The sequence below is a fragment of the Canis aureus genome, chromosome X (assembly GCF_053574225.1).
Source record: "Canis aureus isolate CA01 chromosome X, VMU_Caureus_v.1.0, whole genome shotgun sequence".
NCBI classification, from domain to species: domain Eukaryota; kingdom Metazoa; phylum Chordata; class Mammalia; order Carnivora; family Canidae; genus Canis; species Canis aureus.
The window spans coordinates 2458978-2479661 of record NC_135649.1 but is presented as its reverse complement, the minus strand read 5'-3'; the positions used below and the strand labels follow the sequence as shown (position 1 = coordinate 2479661).

The 20684-nt window shown below is 59.9% G+C and overlaps 2 protein-coding genes across 12 annotated transcripts in view; one reads left to right on the top strand and one right to left on the bottom strand.

Annotated features, from left to right (window-relative positions):
* ATP2B3 (ATPase plasma membrane Ca2+ transporting 3) overlaps positions 1-6146 on the top strand; it is a 61900-nt gene extending 55754 nt beyond the window's left edge. For 3 of the 5 annotated variants that reach the window (XM_077889697.1, XM_077889693.1, XM_077889694.1), the window contains one exon: positions 3068-6146. In XM_077889697.1, the coding sequence (XP_077745823.1) occupies positions 3068-3388 (321 nt within the window). In that variant the 3' untranslated portion in view covers positions 3389-6146. Of the gene's footprint in view, positions 1-899; positions 985-3067 lie in introns of all 5 variants that reach the window. The other 2 variants (XM_077889695.1, XM_077889696.1) reach the window with 2 other exon arrangements.
* Positions 6147-9942: 3796 nt separating this feature from the next.
* CCNQ (cyclin Q) lies at positions 9943-20330 on the bottom strand. Of its 7 annotated transcripts, none has more exons than XM_077890309.1 (6): positions 20179-20307; positions 18641-18710; positions 17954-18137; positions 16314-16446; positions 14033-14260; positions 9943-10488 (listed from the first exon to the last, which is right to left on the bottom strand). In XM_077890309.1, exons 1-6 carry the CDS (start codon positions 20290-20292, stop codon positions 10399-10401), a joined length of 819 nt encoding a protein of 272 aa, XP_077746435.1. In that variant the 5' UTR covers positions 20293-20307; the 3' UTR covers positions 9943-10398. The 7 variants fall into 7 exon arrangements, with proteins under 7 accessions (XP_077746435.1, XP_077746436.1, XP_077746439.1 ...); XM_077890310.1 differs by having other exon boundaries at positions 9943-10428; XM_077890313.1 differs by having other exon boundaries at positions 18641-18784; positions 20175-20286.
* Between the last annotated feature and the right edge of the window lie 354 nt (positions 20331-20684).

Here is a 20684-nt window from a genome sequence, read left to right as displayed (position 1 = left end):
GTTCTTCGGGGCTCTTCGGGGTTGGGGGGCCTGAAAACACCCCATCAGAACACCAACACCGAGCACCTTGATGACAGGCTGAGGTCTCACGCGGGGAAGTGGGACGTGGAGGAAAGCTGACTGTCCGCCAGCTCTCAGACACTTGGGGTGACACAAGCCTAGCCTCGAGCCCCCGGCCGCGTGGGTGCGTGAGCAGCCCCGGCGCCACCTGCCACCTCGCTCCGTCGAGCTGGTGGCAAGAGGGTCATTAGACCGGGAGGAGCGCCCTGAAGGAACATTCCAGAACTGCAGAAGCTAGAGAGGGAAGGGCTGGCTGCCATTTGGGGGCAGGCTTTGGAGTTGAGCCAGGCACGGGGAGACCCAAAGATGGGTTTCAGCAGGGGTCCAGCCGTCAGGGGACCCCGGTCCAATTGAGGGGAGCCGCTCAGCTACAGGAAAGGGTGTAGCCAGCGTGGCCAGGTCACTGCTGCCAGGCTTACCCCCCAGGCCCCCAGGCCCCCAGGCCCGGCGGCGTTGGGGTGCGGTGACCTGAGGGCTGTGGCCGACAGCTGGGGCAGACACCGCAGCACCGCCACGCAGCCGCCACAAATGTCCCGGCAGCTCCCCCACAATTCTGGCACCAGAAAAGGCCCAAAGAATGAGGCTGCATCTGCAATGCCTCCAAAACGTGAATTCTGTTTCTTTGCATTAAAGTGTCAAATGAATCTCACCTCGATTTCTGGGTGGCTCCTTTCTCAGAGGCCAGCCTGGGGGAGTCAAGGGAGTGAGGGCAAATAGTTGGCCATCCGTAACCCAGAAGATGTGACTTCACCAACTTCCGAGAAAATCCTCACCAGATGTGAGATCTGGGGTTAGGAAATCCCAGTTTCCCGAGCTCTGGCTGACTGTCTTTGCTTCAGGTGACTTAGGAGCCCTGTGCTTGGCCACGCGATGGCAGTGCCGGGATCCAGACAGCGGAGGGTCGAAAGGGACTCGTTGGGAGCGGTACGATTCACGGTCTAACCTAGGGGCCGCCGACTTTTCCTCTCAAGGACCTTCAAGTAATCAGGGTTAGCTTTGCAGGCCAGGTCTTGGTCACAACTAGCCAGCCCTGCCCTGGGATCTCGAAGACAGCCGTAGACGATGCAGAAGCCAACGGCGTGGCTGTGTGGCAATAACACTTTAGAAGACCAAGCTGAGGGCCAGCGTGAGCCCTTGGGCCACAATTGGCCAACGCCTAGTCTAGACCACAAACACCAAGCCCTAGAACCTTCGACCTGGAAATGACTTTAGAACTGATGCCATGTCCACCCTCTCACGTGGGGAAGAGCTGGCTGGTCCATCTCAGCACCAGGCCAGCTGGCTCCTGTGGGGCCCAGAAGAGGCCTTCCCAGCAAGTCGGGCTTCTAGAACCAAGAGGGAGCCCAGGTGGGGGCACCAGGGAGGGAACAGAGAGAGGCAGCGGCTCTGTGGCTCATGGGCCCGGCGACATTTGAGCACTCATGGAGGCGAAGGTGTGATCGCACAGACCGACGGGCTAGTTCTGGGAGCAAGATCCCGCAGGAGGGGAGGTGCGGGGGTCAGAGGGTGCCTGAGCTCGGCTGGGGCCAAGGGCCACCATAGCCGGGGCCCAGGGCACTGTGGGAAGCTCTTCCCTGTGGAGTTATGCTGATCCGAGGTCTGCCAGTGACCGTGGGACAGCCAGGGAACAAGACGTAGAAAAGCCTGAGTAGAGGGAGAACAGGGCAGATTCCAGGAACTAAAAGAAGTTGTCTGGCTTGGAAAGTGAAGAGGAGGAGGAGGAGGAGGAGGAGGAGGAGGAGGAGAGTGCAGGCCGGGGAGGGCTGGAGAGGCAAGCGGCACCAGATTGCAAAGTGCCTGTGAAGGCAGGAGACACGGAGGCAGCGGGGTCTGCGAAGGGAAGTGACCACCAGTCAGAGGCACCCAGCCACGGGCTGGGGGGGCTTTAGGAGGCAGGAGCAAGCATTGCGGGGGATCAGGGCACCCAAGCAGGACAGGTTTAGTGGGTGCATATCAAAAGTAGGGCCATTTTCAGGGTCGGATGCCTCCAGACGGGAGAGTGGCATGGAGCTCTGGGGCGGGGGGGACCTGGGCCACAGCCCCCGGCTACAGCCAGGTGAGCCCCGTGGTAGTGGTCAGGCCCGGAGGCGGGCCCGGGCTTATGAACGGAAAGGAAGAGGAGGACCAGGGCCAGGCCAGGGCTCTGGGGCCCCGTGGGACAGAGGAAGGAGAAGTGGAGGAGACAGGGCCAGAGCGGCCGGTGACGTAGGAGGAGGGCCAGGCCGTGGCAATGTCAGGGAAGGCGGGAGGAGCTTCCAGAAAGAGGAGCAGTCAGCTCTGTTGGGTGCCCCTGAGAGACCACATAAGACAGGGACACAAAAGCAGCCACTGGACTTAGCAGCAAGGAAGGCTGATGGCCCTATGGGTCTGGGCATGGCGGGTGCTGGCGACAGTCACAAGAGCTGGCGGGACAGAGTGGAGGACTATAGAGAAGCCAGGGAGGGAAACCCCACTGGAGAAAGGCCAGCCACGCGCCCATAGGCCGGGGACCTTCTCTTACCAGAAAGTTCTGCCGCCTTTCTGGTAAGAGGAAGTGGAGAGTCCACTCTGTAGCATTGTCCCTTTGTGGGGTCACCTTTCTGTCCTCCCAAATTGGAGTTCGCATGTGGCAGAGGGCCCAGGGGCCGCCTAAGCCGCCCCCCCCCCCACTTCCCAGTGCTGGGAAGCGGGAGGCAACAGCCAACAGTCCTGCGCAGTGGTCACTCTCGAGTTCCTAATTACCTGCCCAGGCCGGCCCAGAGAGAGCCGCTGCCACGTGTCCTGCAGAGGGACCGGTTGGTGGGACGCGGACCCCAGCCTGAGGGCCCTTGCCACCCCCGCCGTCCCGTTCCCGCGGATGAACATTTGTCACGCAGCCTAGCTTGCGCTCTTGGTGTGGGTGGACGTTGCCAGCACCGGCCAGCCACTGACTGTCTCCTTGTTTCCTTCTTTGTCTCCTCCCTCCGTCCCTCCGTCCCTCCGTCCCTGCTCCCGCCGCGGGCCCCTGGGCTCCCCCGTCCCCCTCCAGATCCGGGTGGTGAAAGCATTCCGTAGCTCGCTCTACGAAGGCCTGGAGAAACCCGAATCCAAGACGTCCATTCATAACTTCATGGCGACGCCCGAGTTTCTGATCAACGACTACACCCACAACATCCCACTCATCGATGACACGGACGTGGACGAGAACGAGGAGCGCCTGCGGGCCCCCCCGCCCCCGTCCCCCAACCAGAACAACAACGCCATAGACAGCGGCATCTACCTGAGCACGCACGGCACCAAGTCAGCTACCTCGTCAGTGCTTTCTTCCAGACCGGGGAGCCCCCTCCACAGCGTGGAGACGTCCCTCTAGGGGAGCGCTCTCGGCGCGCCGCACACACGCGCACGGACGGCTCGGGCCTGCAAGGACGTGGACGTGGACGTGGACGTGGCCGAGGCGGCTGGAGACGGGGCTCGCAGCACGGCGCTGGCAAGAAGCCTCCCCACCCGGGGCTTCTGACCTGGGACCCAGGACGAGGACGGAGAAGCCGGAGCGTGAGAACAGCTGTGTTTCCCTTTTTTCTATCGAAGCTTTTTTTTTTTTTTCTAATGAACACGACAATTCCACCAGATGTTGGCTGCTGGGGCTGTGCGGTGGGGCAGGGGGCTGGTGTCAGGTTTTGGTTTTTTTTTTTTTTATTTCCCTGCACCCGCCGGAGAGCGGTGGGCCCGGTAGGTTCAGACGGAAAGAGAAAGGATGAACGTTGCTCCGCAGGGCCGGGGGGGACGGCCCCGCCCGGACAGCCCCCCAAAAGCTGGGAGCCGCCTGCAAATGTACCCGCATCACCGAGCGCCCCTTCCCCAGGACCACGTGCGGTCTGTATGTGTGTGCGTGTGTGCGTAGGTATGTGCGTGCGTATAGACATATACGTGCACAGATGACCAGATGCATATTTAAAGAATAAGGAGCTATTTATCAGCATGATCTTTCCATTCCTCTTATCAGGTGTTTTGATTTTGAAATTTCATTATTTATTGTGGCAGGTTTTTTTCAGGGAACGAGACTGCGAGAATATCTTTTTGGTTGCTTGCCCGCCCCCCCGCCCTCCGGCCTCCCCGATCGCGGCCCCCCCACCTCCCGCCCAGCCTCCGTTCTCCACCCCGGGCCTCTGTCTCACACAGTCCCGGGGACCGTCGCTGTGCAGACCCCTGGGAAGGTCGGGGAGAGAGACACGAGGCCGGGGCGGATCTAATTGGAACTCTTGCACTTTGAGACCCCTGCCTATAGCGGAGAAACAAACCCTTTCAATGGAATTTTTTATTTAAAAGGAAAATACCAAAGTATTGACGAGAATGATCCCCTCCAGTAGGTGGAAAGGGGAGTTTCGCTCTCGGTTTCCGTCGGTTTCAGCTCCCAGTCCTGAAGTCGGCCTCGTGGACTCTCTGTCCGCAGCCCAAGTTCAAGAGCATGAAGTGCCGCCCCCCCCCCCCCACCGCCTCGTCGACCCCTTGGCAGAGCCCAGAATCCCGGAGCAGCCCCAGGGCCCCGAGGTAGGGGGGTGGCGGGGAGAGCAGCACGAGCCAGGTGGAAGGTGGCACAGGAAGAGGCACCATCCAAACCCAAGAGGAGCGGACGCGAGTGCAAGCGAGAAGGTGGGCTGAGGGATCTGTCGAGTGACTGGGCCAAGGTCTCAGTCGCCACCCGCCAAAGCACTCTTCCGACCCGGGTCTTCTCGTTCAAGGACAACTCTGACCCACGGAGGCATGGCTTCGTGTCTGCGGCCACCTGCGGCGACGCAGGGGACGCAGATGCAGAAGTGCAGCCCCTGGGAGCAAGGGCACCTGGGAGCAAGGGCACCTGGCTGCTGCTGCTCCTGCCACACCTGTGGCTCCTCCTCGCGCGCCCCGGAAGGCTGAGGAGGTCAGCTTCGCCGAGCCGGCGGAGCCCCGTGTCTGCGGGTGGGAGAGCTGGGCCTGGGCTCCCCAGACGGTTCCCTCGGGGACCTCTCCTTGCCGTATGGGCACCGCTGGTGCCAAGCCTCAGTTTCCCCCGAACGCACACTAACCAGGGAGGGAAATGCAGGAAAAGCAGAGGCTCCTTTACCTTCTGAATTCATCTGTCTCACGTTTTGCAGAGAGGCCACTGAGGCCCGACCACAGCTTGTACATGTGCCTATCACTTGGGCCTGAGGCTGAGCCACTGAGGGACAGCGGGGGGCTGAGGGACACGGGTCAGAACGGAAACGCAGGTGTGGATGGGCAGCGAGGCTGGCTCACCCGTCACGTCCCCTGTGCTGCACCCACCGGCAGGGGACTCGTCTCACCTCCACCTGCCTGTGTGAGCATCCGGGTCGACATCCCAAACACGCTCGGTCCCTACCGTTAACGCGAATGCCATGTCACCCCTGAGCAGGAGTAGTCCAATCTCGGGCAAAGGAATTTCAGTTAGAAAAGAAAATCCCACTCAAAATGCCAGCTACAGATAACTTAAAGCCATCCCTTTATTCCAAAGGGCACATCGAGAATGTTACCCATTTGTAAACTGTTCCCTAATGTCCTTGTTTCAACAACAAAAAGGGCAACTCAATTTGTTGAGGGTCTGTGTGTTCTTAAACTAGAAATAAAATCGGAAATCTTTCAATTGAAGAAGATAAGCTGCATACGCTCTGCTCATGGGCTTCTTTTCATTCTCTGTTAGAGACACTTCGGTAGAACAAACGGTCAATATATATTAAACAAAAACCCTCACTGCTGCTGTACAAAGTTGCCTACTGTGTGTGTCCATTGTTGAGTTTCTACGTTGCCTTTCCTCGGGGTGTGGGGTTCAGAAAAGGGGCGCCGTGACCTCGGATTGTCGCTCTGGTTTCTGTACAGTCTTCGGGCCGAGGGACCTGTCTCGTGAGGAAGCCCCTCTCTATAAAAGCATATTATACGGAATGGCTTGGTCAACTGTGTTCAGTTCTTAAATATGTTTTACCTTTTTATTTGCCTGTTATAAAGTTGAACAAAAATTATCTTCGTGAGGAAGACCAGATGCATAATAATTTCGAGTCTGTAGTTGAATTTCCTAAAGAATAGACCAAAATTTCTGTGTATTAAAAAAAAAAAAATGAAAGGCTGCTACAGTCCCAGTCTGGGTAACATGTGTGATTTATTAGTTGGTGAATTCTCGTTTGTAATGAAAAGGAGGTGTCTTCATCCGCTTCACCAAGCTGCGACGAGCCCCAGGAAGGGTGTGCGGAGCGCCCCCTGGTATGCAGCCACCTGCCCAATCCTTCTGGAAGGAAGAAAGGGCTCGGCTGCCCTGTGGGGTCGGAGGCCCTGCTAGCCGAGGTTTGCATGGTGGTCCTCTAACTGTCGTGGCCTAGAGGCTCCCAGCCTGAATGTCCAGGCCGGGGTCCTCAAAGGAAGGTGAGGGCAGGGGCCACCAACCCAAATGTTAGAACCCTGGCACACATGCGGCCTCCCTCTTTTTTTTTTATTGTGGCAAAAGATATAGAACATAAAAGTCACTGTCCTGACCGTTTTGAAGCAAACAGCTCGATGACATCAAGTACTTTCACAGCGCTGCGCAGTCATCCCCACCATCTGTCCCCAGAATATCTTTATCTCCCCGAACTGAAACGTGTCCGCATTAGACATTAATCCCTCATCGTGCGCCCCGAGGTCCCCGTGCCCAGCATCCTTCCTGTCCCTGAATCGACTGCTCCAAGAGACGCTGCCTAGTGTCCTCGAGCTTCACGCGCATTGTAGCCTGTGTCAGAATTTCCTGTTTTTATTTTTTTTATTTATTAATTTTTGTATTTCCCGCCTTTTTAAAGCTGAATAACATTCCACTGCGTGGATGGACCGCAGTTTCCCTACCCGTTCACCCGCCAGTGGATCGTTGGGTTCCTTTCTGCCTTTCGGCTACCGTGAACCATGCTGCCGTGGACACGGGTGTGCAGATGTGTGTTTTGAGTCCCTGTTTTCAATCCTCCTGGGTCTACATGCACGAGTGGGGTTGCCGGGTCACTCGGTAGTGCTAGGCTTCATTTTTTGAAGAGGTGCCACACTGTGTTCCACGGCGGCCGCACCATTTTAAACTCCCGCCAGCAGCACACGAGGGTTGCAATCACAGACTTCCCCTTTAAGCCAAAGCCATGGAAAGAAAACCCATTATTTCATTCACTTGTTCGCCGGGTCATTCCCCTACCCGTTCCTTCGCACACTTGGTGTCTCTGAACACCTGTGGGGAGGGGGGCCTCTGTGCTCTGCGACCCAGCCCCTGCCCACAAAGGCAGCTCGGGTCCAACCCTTGCAAATGACGACCACGGTGACAGCCAAGACTACCCACATCTCCTTTCCCTGTGTTTCTATTTTTCCACTCCACACATCACCCTTCCAAATTTGGCAATGCCAGCGGATGCCTTTTCCAGGGAAGCTGCCAAGAAAGGAGAAAAAGCTCCACCCTCCTCATAAAAAAGCTCCCTCCCCACCACCACGAGCCCATACTTCTAAAAAAGGCAAAAAGACAAATAACACAAAACAGCAAACAAATAGCAAAGAGCCCTTGCTTCACGGATGTGTGAATCCACCTCGAAGCACAAGGCTGAGCGAGTTTAGATGGGGCCGGATGCCACGTCAAGACAGCTGGCACCTTAGGGAGCGATGCCGCCCCCCCACGTTGCTCATTCCTGCCTGTGGACACTCTTCCGCTCCCGCTATCAAGGACACCACAGGTTCCCGTGCACAGATTGGTAGCTAGCCAACTGAGGGGGCGCAAGGAAGCGCTCCGGCGCTCATTCCTTCACGAAGCCCGCCAGGGTTTCACCATTTTCACCAGCAGGTGTGGGAGTCCAGGGAAGGCCCGGTGTGAGCTGCCGAAGTTCCACACGCTGGCGGGTGGGGCAGTGGTTAAAGTAGCAGAAGTTAGCGTCCCCCAGCTCCGGGGGCCAGGAGTCAGGGACGCAGGTGTGGGCAGGGCGGAGCCCCCTCCCAGGGCTCTGGGCACCCAAGCTCGTCTCGTCCAGCTGCTGCCCTTGGCCTTCCTTGGCTGCCAGACGCACGGCTCCCATCTCTGTTGTCACACGGCCGTCTCCCTCTGCACACTCCACCACTGTGTCTTATAAGGTCACCAGCCACCCTGGCTTCGGACCCAGCCGACTCCCATAGGGTCTCATCTTACATTGACAATTCCTACAAAGACCCCATGTTCCAAGGGTTAGGACACAAACACATCTTTCGGGGGCCGGGTCCACTGCACCACAGCTTTCCAGAGACTGGCCCAGGTTGTCCTAGAACCCGGATTGCCCCCACCCCACCCCACCCCACTCCTTCAACCAGTTCAACAGGCCAGGCAAGGCTCGGCGATTTATCACTTTCCAGTAAGGAAGACGTGCTCTGAACCGAGAAGCTCGTGGAAGCTTGGGGTTTCAGAACATCTTATCTGCCTCCTGCATTGCTGACCGGTGCCTTCCCTGCTTCTCTGTTCCGAGGATGGCACACTGAAGGTACAGCTTCGGGCCCCAGCCGCAGCGAGGCAGACGGATGACCCCAGAGCGCCCGGCGCTGACAGGACAAGACCCAGGGGCCAGCCCGCGAGGCCTGCAAGTCCCGCCGGGCAGCAGGACAGGCACACAGGCAGGCCAAGGGCTCTAAAACAGCAGTCAGAAAAGAGTGAAAATAAAAATAGCAACCAGCAATCCCAGTCTGACATCATCTGGTCCAACCTGCTCAATTTACCAAGTGGGAAACCGAGTCCCACAGAAAGAAAGGAATCGGCCTGCTATGCGGCCTGCTATGCGGCAGGCATAAAAGGAAACCTAGAGCTGCATAATCTCCACACAGCGCCGCTAGCCCCGAGCTATGCTTTCCCAGTTCAGCTCGGCGCCTCACAACCTGGGGTGGGGAGGGTCACCAATCCCTCCAGGGCTTGATCCAACCATCCTCCCTTCCTTCTGGTAGGCCCCGGGGCAGGGGGTGGCGAGCAAACAGATTGAACAGGTGCAGACGGAGAGAACTCGCCAGAGGGCTGGCCCGGACCCCCCCACCCAGCCCTCCCAGCCCTCCCATCCAGAGCAGGCGGTTCTGATTTCTGAGAGCTGAGAAAACAACCTCGCATCCAGCGGGGAGGGGTGGAGGGCAGCTGCCTCACGGGAGGCTGAAGCTGAACAGATCCAAAGAAACTGAAGCTGCTCTAAGAGCCTGTGATCTGGTCAGGGGAGAGAAGACAGATTCCAAAGGTGAAACAGCCGTGGCCCAGTTCCATGGAAACCGACAGTAAGCAGCCAGTATCCAAAACCCGTGCTCCCCTGGCAACAACGTCACAAATCCGGGGAAGCACCTGGGACAGTCCCCGGGCCCCCACACCATCATGTCTTGAGGGACAGTCCCACCTCGATGGCATGTGGAGCCCAGTGGGGATTCCCAGGAGAACCACCTAGGCTGCTCGGTTTCTCTAACGCACCCAAAAGCAGGTCTTCTGGAAGAACTGCCCTTCAAGTGGGTCAGGAGGGTGCCGTGGCCCCGAGATTCCCCAGGCTCTCCATCTAGAGTCACAGTCTTGACATTAAAGAAAACTCCATCAATTACTTTCCAGTTACATTTTGGTCAGATCTGGGTTTGGGGAACCCAAAGGATAGGCCCTCATCCCTCTCTCCAAAACCGATGCTCACCCACCGAACAGGACGAGCGCCAAGCTCCACGAACGTCCCAGTAGTGGAGGAGGGAGGACACGGGGACTCCGTCGGGGGACACCACCACGGTGTGAGTGCACGCCGGGCCGCCACGCCCTCAGAAGGCAACAGAGGGGCCTGCCTCCAGGACGCCTCCGGAGCACAAGGGGCGATTCCACGCGAGGAGAGCATTTCAGGGGAAACTGAGGTTGGACGGCACCCCCAGCAGCCAGAGCAGCCTCGGCCACAGAGCAGAGACAGGGCATCTCCATTGATTTGCATCATCTTTTATTACACAAAATAAAATTCCATCTATGTTGCACATTCATACTTCCTATAAATCTGGCGTTAAAAAAATCCCCAAGAGTGCAGTCTCATGTGTTCTTTGATTTTTCCTTCCAATGATTCCACATTCAACTGCAGTTGGTGTCCTCTCAAAGGACAAAAGCAGACACGGATGCCTTGGGGGCCCCTCCCCTGGCGCACCCCGGCCTGCCCGCAGGAGGAACAGCTCCCGTCACCGTCCGGACCGCAGCTGCCAGGGACAGTCAAAGCATGAGAACCAAAGCGGCTGCAGGTCATCGCCTTCGCCAGCCCGTCTCCAGCAGCACAAAACCAGTCCTCCCAGCTGGTCGTCTGGGGACCAGCCGTCACGGCGATGCGGTGGTGCCGTCCCCAGGCAGCCGAGCATCCCGGGCTTCTCTTTGGGCAGGCCTGGCCCAGGGCCTTAGGGGATCTCTGTGTCCATGGTATAAATCTGAATGAGATCAGACACAATGTTATCAATGATTGGCTGGGTAAGGTCGTCACTAAACACCTAGAAAGGAGAAGGAAAACAGGTGCTGATTAGACTCCCTCTGTGTTAAACGAGGCACCCACCACTAAGCAGAGCATCCCATCACACGGGGCGGGGGGGGGGGGGGGTGGCTCTCAGATATGAGAGCGGCTCTCTGCAAAGCCAGTTCGCCTCCAGCCTGCTGAGGCTGATCACAAAGCAGAGAACGTTCCAGATGGAAGAGGCCTGGGTGATCATCTGACCCAAATAGGACAGGGACTTGGTGACAGAGCTGGGCCAGGAGCGCGTTTCCAGAAGTAAACAGGCTAGACTGCTGAACCCCACCCCACCCTGAGCTGGCCCCTGGAGAACAGCCGGGGCCTGGTTCTATAACCTGGACCAGCCATCCTCCAGACCATGCTGGAGAGCTTATAAAATTGTAAAGTAAACCCCCAGGGGCCCAAACCAACAGGGTTGTACAGCTTAGGGCCAACCCCACATGTCCCCAAAGGAAGCTGGGGCCCTTGCCCAACCCCTGGGAAAGGACCTCTAGGCCCCTGGCGCGTCCTGCCTGACGAGAGGGTCTCTGTCTCCCTGGGGCCGAGGGCCCCGCCAGGCAGTCTGTGCTGACAGCGTGATTCCTGGTAGGGCCCTGGGCCACACCTCTCGGCCTCACGTCTGGGGGGCAGGACCTGGGTATCCGAGGTCACCCCGCGGGAGCTCCGGGCCTCCGGGACCGACCCTGCACCCGAGGCCCCAGACACCAGCACACGGGGAAGCAGCCCTGGTGGCAGCGCCCTGTGCGTGTTGTCACACATCACTGTGGGAGATTCCCCCGGCAAGGGACCTGGTGGCTCGCCCCTGCTCTCTCCCGAACCCTGCCCTGAGCTCCTTTCGTCCTTGCTGGTTCCAACCCATGTGCTTTCACCGTGAGTGACCACAACCACCATAACTGTGAGCCAATCTACGGCTCTTCTGAGTCCTGGGAGCCCCCCTGGTGGAGCACCGAGCCCGAGGGTGCGCTAGGGGAGCCCTGATACCACAAATAAAAAGCAAAACAAGGAGATCTTGGTTAGATGCTGTGGCCCCTTGGGCCGGGGGTTGCTGCCTGGGGAACCAAGGTACCAGAAGGGTCAAGACCTTGGGCCAAGCCAGGGCAAACACTAGACCTGAGTGTACCCCCTCCACGGCCCCCGTAGAAAGCCAGGGCCCTCCATAAGCTACTGCTGCAGGTAGGAAACAGCGGCCCGAAAATCCCCTAAGCCCTGGCTCAGGAAGATGGGCCAGCTCGCCCCAGACTCTCGGCAGAAAATTAATGCCTCGGAAATATGGGCTTGGGCTTGCTTGCCAAGGGCCGCTACTTGCATGTTCCTGGGGAGCCCAAGCCGAGAAAAGACTGTTAAAAAGTAGTCCAGGGCCAAAAGGTGGAAGCAATCCAAGAGTCCCCCCGAGGAGGAAAGCACGGACACGATGTGTCGAGCCGTAGCGAGGAACAGCTTTCAGCCTTCGTGAGGGCAGAGATGCTGACACCTGCCACAACACGCTACTGCTTAGAGTCGGTGCCTCGTCCGCCCAGGGCCCGACCCAGCTTGGCACGCAGCCTGCCTCGCCACTATCACGCTCAAGTGCAGGCAGGCTCCGGGTGTGGAAGCACAGCAAGCTCTCCCAGGGCTCCTGACCAGCACGGCGAAGCCCCAGCCCCCGGCAGACAAGAGACGACAGAGGCAGCTGCGAGGAGTGGCGGGGAGCGAGCGCAAGGAGGAAAAGTATTTCCGAGCTCAGGCGGCAGCGCCCACGGCCGGGCAGGCGGGGGGCGTCATCCAGAGCCGTTTATCATAAGGTGCTGGGCCTGGCGCGGCACAAGCCCAAAGGCACCCAGATTGTGGATACTCCGGGCGCCCGAGGCCCGGAGCCACCCAGGAAAGGTGAAGCGCTGAGTGAGTATGCCACCCCGCTCCTTGCAGCCGTCACAGGTCCCGGGTAAGCCTGTGAAAGCAGGCTGGCGGGGGAGCTGCCTCCCAGCACCCTCCTCTGCGGAGGGCCGGGGGTGGGAGGCAGAGGCGGTGAGGTGGCGCCCCGGGAAGTTCAGGAGCAGGCGACAAGAAAGGAGAGTGGAGAGGAAGACACGGGCAGAGCAGAAAACGTGGGAAGCAAGTGATGACATCGCAGACCCAAGCAGCCAAGAGACAGGGGCTGCCCACCAGATGCCCTCGGAGAGCAGGGCTGGCAAGTGGCAGCCCCTCCTGCTGCCACCCGGCTCCAGCCGAGCAGCGACACTATGGTCACAGGACCTGGAAGTTCCCTGAGAAGCCCAGCATGGAGCAGTACTTGCTGTCTATGCAGATGGCGTTCGACCCCATGCTGCCAGAGGAGGGGCGTCTCGCCGGAGACCAGGGCGACAGACGTGTTTGCTCGAGGATGCACGAGCACCTACTGTGTGCCAGGTCTCGGCGCCGGACCCAGGGCAGCTGGTGAAGCAGACAAGAGCCCTAACCTCCCGGCAGCCACCGTCTGGTCAGGTGGAGGGGTTCCACAGACAATAAAGGACAAGAGAACAGAAAGCAGAAGCTGGGTGTCCGCGGAGGGGGGCTGCAGGAAGGGAGGGGGAGCCCGGAGCGGCCCCAGGAGGGCGCCCAGGAGGCACGCTCTGTTCAGGAAACAGACGGCACATTCTAGAGGACCTCTGGCCTCGGGGTTTTGCCAGGGAGGGCGGGTGCACAGGACGAGAAAGCTCCAGGTAGCGCAAACACTGCTCGCAGAGAACGCGTCCAGGGCAAGGCCAGACAACGAGGCGATAGAAGAGGAACAGCAAAGTTCGAGCGTGGGAAAGGGAAAGCGGGAAATGATCTCAAAACTCCACCCTGGGAAACAGTGGGCACTCCTCGGGGCCAAGCCAGAGGACTGCAGACGTCCTGGACGGCGGCCCTTCCCCCACGCTCGCGCTCTACGAACCGCGCTGTGGGTTCAGCAGGCCTGGGCCAGGCCGGCAAACCTTTGGACCGTCAGCCTCACCATCTGCCGTCTAGCCATCCACCCGTCCCTCTTCTGTCCTCCATGTGTCTGTCCCGCACCCCGCTCCCCCTCTGTCATGTGTCGTTCTAGCTGTCATCTATCTGCCTCTCCAACATCGATGCATCTTTCTAGAGGGCTCCCTATGCCTCTTCTGATGTGACTCCAAGTCTGTTAGCCTGTGATATGTGACAAGCTTGCGCTCAATTCAATAAAAGTGCTTGGCTGAACAAAGTGGCTCTCAAGTGGGGGTGATCCCCACCCTAGGACACTTGGTAACGTCCGGGGACATTTTTGGGTGTCATGACCCGGGTGGGGGATGCTCCTTGGCATCTACAGCGGACGGTCCTGCCACAGAGAATGACCTAGCCCCAAAAGTCCACAATGCCAAGGGGGACAGCCCCCGCCTGAGACGACTATGACGGGGTATGTTCCAGCCTCTACATTCCAAAGCAGCCCGTAGCCTCCTTCGTGGACAGTTACTACAGAGAAACATGGACATCTGGGTACTAGGACATCTGGAAATCCTTAGGCAAAGGAAAGGGGGACAGGCCAGTATACTGAGCAGTCACCTCACCTGCCACCACGGCTTCTCGGCCTCGGCCTCGGCGGGCACCTCGACCCCGTAGGCCTGCAGGGCCAGGTGGATCACTGCCACGGCTATGTGCTGAGCCCGGAAGCGGAGGCACAGCCCCCCATGGTAGCTGTCCCGCAGCAGGGCCCAGGCAGTGACGGAAACGGGGGTCCGCTGCCAGCTGTAACGATTCAGCCAGTTCTTGAGGGAAATCAGGTAGTGGAGCAGGTACTGCAAAGACACACCAGTCAGCCAATTGGCCTTCGGGGCTCCAGCCCCCGAGACACCTGACTCCTCGCTGAGAGGTACTGTGCCCCCCGCACCGCCCACCGGCCACTCTCCCCCTGAGCTGTCTCAGGAACCAAACACAAACTGGATCGAGTCATCTCTCTGTCCTACCCTCCAACAGCTGCCCGCGTCACTTGGATAAAGGCCCTGGTGTCTTCCTCGGGCCTCGGGGCCCCGCCCCACCCCCGCCCCACCCGCTGGAACCTGCCAGGCAAGCTTCCCCTCGGGCCCTGGCGTTCGCTGCTGCTCCCTGCTGCTCCCTCGGCCCCAAATCATCTCTCTCTCCGCCCCAGGGCCCATGTGCCCACCCGCTCTCAACTCCTGGCCTGCTCCCCGACCTGCCTGAGCCACTCTTGGTGGCCACCCCTACCACGGTCCCTCTCTGTCACACAGCCCTACTTAGCCATCGTCAAAAATCGTTCTGTGTATGCCCTGGCCCAGCTCAACATAAGCTCCAGGAATAGCGTCCTCATCTTCCAAACAGACCATGGCACCCCCGTGCCCGGCCCGAGGCCAGGGGCTGCCCAGAGACAGGACGCCCACTTTCGGGATCGAGGCTGGTGACTGTCTGCCAGGAGCGCTGTCCTCAGCTGGAAATTCTTTACTGGCTTTACTGGCTCAGCTGCCTGTGAGCTCCCGCTCTGGGAAGCCGGCTGCTTTGCTTGAACCACCCGACCTGCCAACCCACCGAGAGGCCCGCTCGACGGGCTCGAACACACACGCACGGGACTGCAGCACGCCCCGGAAGAGGGGGCTCCTCGGCGCCGTATGCCCCGTCCCGACCTGATGGAAGCGGGGGCCGCGAGGCTCCAGGCACCGACAGCCCCCTTGGCAGGTGCCCTTCTTCCCCAGACCCAGCGCCTGGCACCGTGACTGCCCCACAGAGGCAGGGCGGCTGCTGCCTTCCCCCTGCGTCGTGCAACCAACAATCCGACAGACCGACCGACCGACCGACCGGAGACACAACTATTTCAAAATCTCCACCAGGGGTTTCTGGGACTGGAAAGGCAGTCTGGAAGGGTGGGGTGTGATTATAAGGGCCCCTGTGCCGCTGGACCTTTGTACGTTAACTGCGGTGGAGGATATACGCAGGTGCTATGTGATAAGTCCTACAGCACCACGCGGTACAGGTAACAAGCAGGCAAGACCCGGAATCCCTGGCAGGGGCGGGGCTGTGTCGGTGCCGACACCCTGGCTCGTATATGGGTTGGAGTTTTGCAAAATGTTTCCGTTCGGGGAGACTGGGCAAAGTCTCCAGCTCAAATAGGATCTCCGGGTTATTCCCCCCGACTGCTTGTAAATCTACCATTGCCTCAATAAAAATGCCAATTAAAAAAAAAATCCTGTTCGCAGCCCATGTCCCAGCCCCGCACGGCTCCACATCTTTCCCTGCAGGCCGTGCTTCCCAGCTGCCCATGTGGGGGCCTGGGGCCCTGAAGGTATCATGCCCAAGGGCTCTAGGGGTGTCACAGGTCCCTTTTGCTGCTGCCTGAAACAGTTCGATTGGGACCTAGGTGTTCCTAGTGGTGAAAAGTGTGCTACTTAACTTTGTGACTCAGCTTTTTGGTGGGTTTCTGAGCGCAGCCAGGCTGCGTGTGAGCTCTGAGGCAGAGCAGCAACTCTGCGGGCCAGGGCGTCTGGGAGGTCCTGAAACCCGTCCTGCTTCCCTGTGGCTCACTGAGCACACAAGCCATATGGGTCACGGGATCTGCAAGGACTTCAAGAGTCGCGCGGATCCCGGCTGGTGGCCTCGGCCGAGCAGGCGGGGAGGCAGAAGCAGAAATCGGAACTGTCTGAGAAGCCCCGGTGAGTGGGACAAGAGAGGCCGCCTGAGCCGGTCACTGGGCGCAGTCAGGAGCCCCGGTGCCCGGCGGTGGCGCCTCTGCTGTCCCGCACATATCCCACATGTTCTTGAGGGTTCGGTGGGCGCGCTTTCTGGATCAAAGACGGAAAGGTTCATGCCTGTAGAAATAGTTGCCGATTCCCCAGCAGGTACCTTGTGTGGGTGTTGGAAGGAGACTTGGAAACGCAGGACTCTGAGCATGAGGAGCTCGCACTGCACTATACTGTCCCGGAGCGCCCAGAAGCGGGAGTCCAGCTCCAAGGGTTCACTGCCTGGGTGAAAGTACCTGCGTGGAGAGAGACACAAACTCCAGGGGGTTTCGGCCATAGATCGGGCCAGTTCTGCTGGTGCTTTTCAACTCATTCGTCATCTACCTGCCTAGGCTTTAGGATAAAACGGTAACCAACAGCAAAAAGAAGCCAGCTTCTAGTCTCAGCCCTCATGGGCTGTCCCGTATCACTCAACAGGATGTCCAGGGGAAAGACGAGTTCTGTGCAATTGTTCCAGAAGCCCTGGAAGCTCCAGTACCCTGCACTGCTCGTGCTCCCGTTACGGTCGGCCCGCTGTGAGGGACAGTCTGGATCACCTGGCCCGGCAGTGCCCAGGGCTCTTACTCTGGGCCCACGGGAGGTATTTGAACATGTGGTGGCGATGCTCTATGCAGAAGAATAACTGTATTTCAGCTTTACGTTTCCCAGATCGTCCTTCCTTTGTTCCAGATCCTTCTGTCCTTATTTACACCATATATATCCACAACACTCCCACCTAAGGAGGATCACCAAGATGCAGGAGAACAGAATTCACACTCAAGTGATCAAAATTCCCTGCTGATGACTCAGCCTTCCTAGTTCCTCACTCCTTTTCCAACTTCCCCCATGGAATCCCACCCAGGTGCTCATGTCCAATTAGCGAGCCACACAATTTCCCCTCTGCCGGTCCTCCCTGCTGGGGACCTGGCAATTACAGGTGGACTCCGGCAGCTCTCCCTTGCTTCCCTCTCCGGTTTTTCTCTCAGCCTTTAGCGGTACACCATGAACCTGTCATGCTTAGTGGGGGAGGGAGTGCTTTTTCCGTTACCTGTTTATTAAAAGAGAAGCAGCACAAAACAGGTTTCTTTCCTAATGACTGGTTTCTAGAAAGGTTATGCCATTCTGCTGGTCAGTGACTTTCCACAAGTTGCTTTCTCCTGAGCCCCCTGGGAGTCGATGCAGCCTGGCTGGCTGGACCCCCATACCCTTCCCCAGTGGGAATACGGCTGCTTGCGCCCAAGGCTGCTACGCGCAGAGCACCATAGCCACAGCAGGGCAAGAGACGCTGGTTAGCAACTCTGACTCGCCTTCTCACACCATCGTAATAAAATCATTGCCCAACTGGGTCCACGCCCTCCCCCCACATGGAAAGGTCCTATAGGTCCCACCAAACACAGCTGGTTTGATCCATCCTGCCCCAAAACTCCAAACGATCCACTTGGACACATCTCACCAAGCTCCCTGTGCTCTAGCCAAGCTCCCCACGCCATGAGCCTGGCTCCACTACGCTCCCTCTGGCCTTCTAGACTTCCCTTCATCTGGCCCCAGCTTCTCTTCCACTGACCCCCGGGGGTTTCTGACACTGGCCTCATTCCTGCCCTTGTGGCTAGTGCCTCTTGCCCTGGTTCAAGACCACCCTGGCGCTTCCTTCTGAGCTTGGCTGCTGGCACCCGGGGGGGTCAGGGCCCAGCAGGACCTCTCTGCCCTCCCATTTGGGTGGACACCAGTGAGTCCTCCCAGAGGCCCAGGCCTGGAAGCCATTACCTGTTGGATACGTTGATGATGTCACGAGTGCGCAGGTGCTGTTCCTCCACTTTGCCGGCCAAGTAAAGGGAAGACATGGCAACCAAGTAGGGGTCGTAGGCGTCCAGGTCGATCTCACAAAAGAACTTATGGTAAATGGTACAAGCAGTGGCGATGGGAATGGACTGCATCCCCAGCTTGACACCTACCAAAAGAAAGCAGGCAGGAGGCTACTTTAGTCCAGTGCTCAGCGTGTGCTACCGCGTGAGTGGAGCTGCTGTTGGGCACTAAGGGGGTACCCCACTGCTCAGACAAGACCAGGAGCTTGGAGCCTAGCTGGCCTTGGGTGCTGAGTCTTTCACTGGGCCCTCTACCTGAGCGGTTTGCAGCCAGGCTTCTCAGGTCCTAATGGGGCAGTGAGGCCCTTGGGGGGTCGTGTGCAAATGCGGTGTCCCCTCCAGCAGCACTGTGGATTGCACACTTCTCCCAAGCCACCCGCCCCCCCACCACCCGGGGTCAACCCCGGGTCACACCCAAGCTACAGATGTGCAGACCACACTAGGAGAGGCAAGGCTTCAGACTAGTGCTCCGTTAGCAGCTGGCTTGTCGGCTTCTGCACCACATCACGGAAAGGGCCACACGCTGTCGTGTGTCTGTGGCTACCTTAGGGGGCATTTAACTAGAGGCCGCCCCACCCCCACAGCTCACCTAACAAAAATCCTGCCAAGATGACAGCAGAGGGGAAAGCCTCCGCCCCGGCCCCGCCTCTGGACAGCTCCTAAGGAAATCACGGCATTGGGTCACAGAACCAATATAAGTTCACAATGAGAAGATTAAATGGCATCCAATAGACTGAAAGAAGGTGGAGGACAACCAACATCATTAAGATTACACTCGTTAGCCTCTCCCAGAGGGGCGTTAGTCCCCTGGGGCTGCTCTAACAGATCGCCACAGACTCTGGCTTCAAGCAACACGCATCCTTTCTCTTACGGCCCTTGTGGTCAGGAGCCTGAAATGGGTCTCAGGGGGCTAAGCTGGAGGCGTGGGCAGGGTGGATTCCTCCTGGAGCCTCCACGGGAGAACGTTTCCTTGCCCTTTGCAGCTTCTGGAGGTGGCTGCAGTCTTTGGCCCGTGGCCACTTCCTCCCTGGTCAAAGTGCGGGGAAGCATTTTCTAACCGTGCTTCCGTCCTCACGTGGCCTTCCGCTCTGCCCATCACTCCTGCCTCGCTAAGGACGTGGTGGGTGGCATCATCCTGGGCCCGGGGAGTAATCTAGGGCAGTTTGCCCTCCACATCAAGATGCTGAATGTCATCTGCAAAATCTCTCCTTTGCGTGTCGTTACGTGGGGTAAGAACAGTCACCAGTGCGGGGGCTTGGGATGGGAACACCTTCGGAGGGCCAGTGTTCAGCGTCCCACGGGGGAGCAAGGGCATATGCAGGCCATTGTCTCAAGAAGTCCTCCGAGAGGGACCCGGAAGGGCTTTCGGCCTTTCAAGCTTTGAAATTCAGTTACACGTTGGGACGAGGGTCCCCTCATTCCCAGAGATGTCAGAGAAGGCGCTAGAGCTGCGCATGCCCCTCCAAGTCCTGTTTCGGTGGCGAGTGCTCAGAGGGCCGCATGCTGCCCTGCGTTACGTGGAGCGTCCACGCGGGAGCACGGCAGCCTCCGAGAGGCCCCGCCGTCCTCCCTCCCGCCCCGGGCAGCGTCCGAATCCCGGGGCTCAATCGTCCTGCACCATTTCCCGGGCCCCGCTGAGCTGGCCTGGAAAGCGGACCCCCCAGAGGCCGCACGCGCACGGGGCGCACAAAGTAACAAAGATCGGAAGTAACTGTGTGGCCGCCAGAGCCGATGCAAGGGCCGGGGAGAGACAGTGTTTCTACCGGAATCCGCTTCGCTTCATTGTCTCCACTGGGAGCCCGGGCGGCCGCCGCGGCTGCGGACGCGCCGGCGGAGCTTTCGAGGGGCGCGCGGGGCCCCGGCCCTCGGGCTCGTCCCGGGCCGCAGCGCCGGCGGGCAGGTGCGGCGGGCGCCCGGGCTGGGGGCCGGCGCCTCCCACGTCCTCTCCTCGGGCCCCCGCCCGTCCGCGCGCAGCTCAGAGCCGAGCCCCGGGCGCGGCGCGACGCGGAGGCCCGTCCCCGGGAGCCCCCCCGCCCGGCCGGCCGCGCCGGCTCCCGCCCTGGCGCCCCCTCCTGCGGGCAGCGGGTCCCCGCGAGGCCGGCCCTCTCCCGAGCCGCGGTTACCTGCCTCCATGATGAACCTCGTCACTCGGAAGTGCACCCTGGCCTCGGGCGCCGGCCGCCCCTCTGCGCCCCGCGCCGCGTCCCCCCCTCCGCAACCGCCCGGGCCCCGGGCCTCCATGAGGCCCCGCCCCGCGGCCCCGGACCCCCCGCCGGAAGGACAAGGGGCCCCCAGCGCGCGGCGGCCGGCTCCGGGGGTCCTCGCGGCGGGCGCGGCCACCGCCCCGCCCCGCCCCGCCCCGCCGGCCCCCGCCCCGCCCGCCCCGCCTTTCGGGTCCCTCCCCCCGCGCGGCGGGGCCGGGGGGGGGGGGGAGCGGGCGGAGCGGCTGCGCGCAGGCGCCGGCGCAGGCGCAGAGGCCCAGTCGGCCGGGTGGCCCGCCGGCGCCCGCCTGTCGCCGAGCAGCGCGCGCCCCGCGGGGGGAGCTGGCGCCCCGCCCCCGGGAGGCTCCCGCCCCGACGGCCGCGCCGCGCTCCCCGGAGCCCGACCCGCCGCGCTGCTTCCCGGGCCCCCGG

What these genes read in the sequence shown, in the direction of transcription:
- CCNQ (XM_077890309.1), bottom strand. Translation starts at nt 20,292, where the DNA reads ATGGAGGCCCGGGGCCCGGGCGGTTGCGGAGGGGGGGACGCGGCGCGG. An exon ending in CTTGGCAGGATTTTTGTTAG is followed by an intron (nt 18,138 to 18,640) that starts GTGAGCTGTGGG and finishes TTCTTTTGGTAG; the next exon opens with GTGTCAAGCTGGGGATGCAG. An exon ending in CCTTCCAACACCCACACAAG is followed by an intron (nt 14,261 to 16,313) that starts GTACCTGCTGGG and finishes GTGTCTTTGCAG; the next exon opens with TACCTGCTCCACTACCTGAT.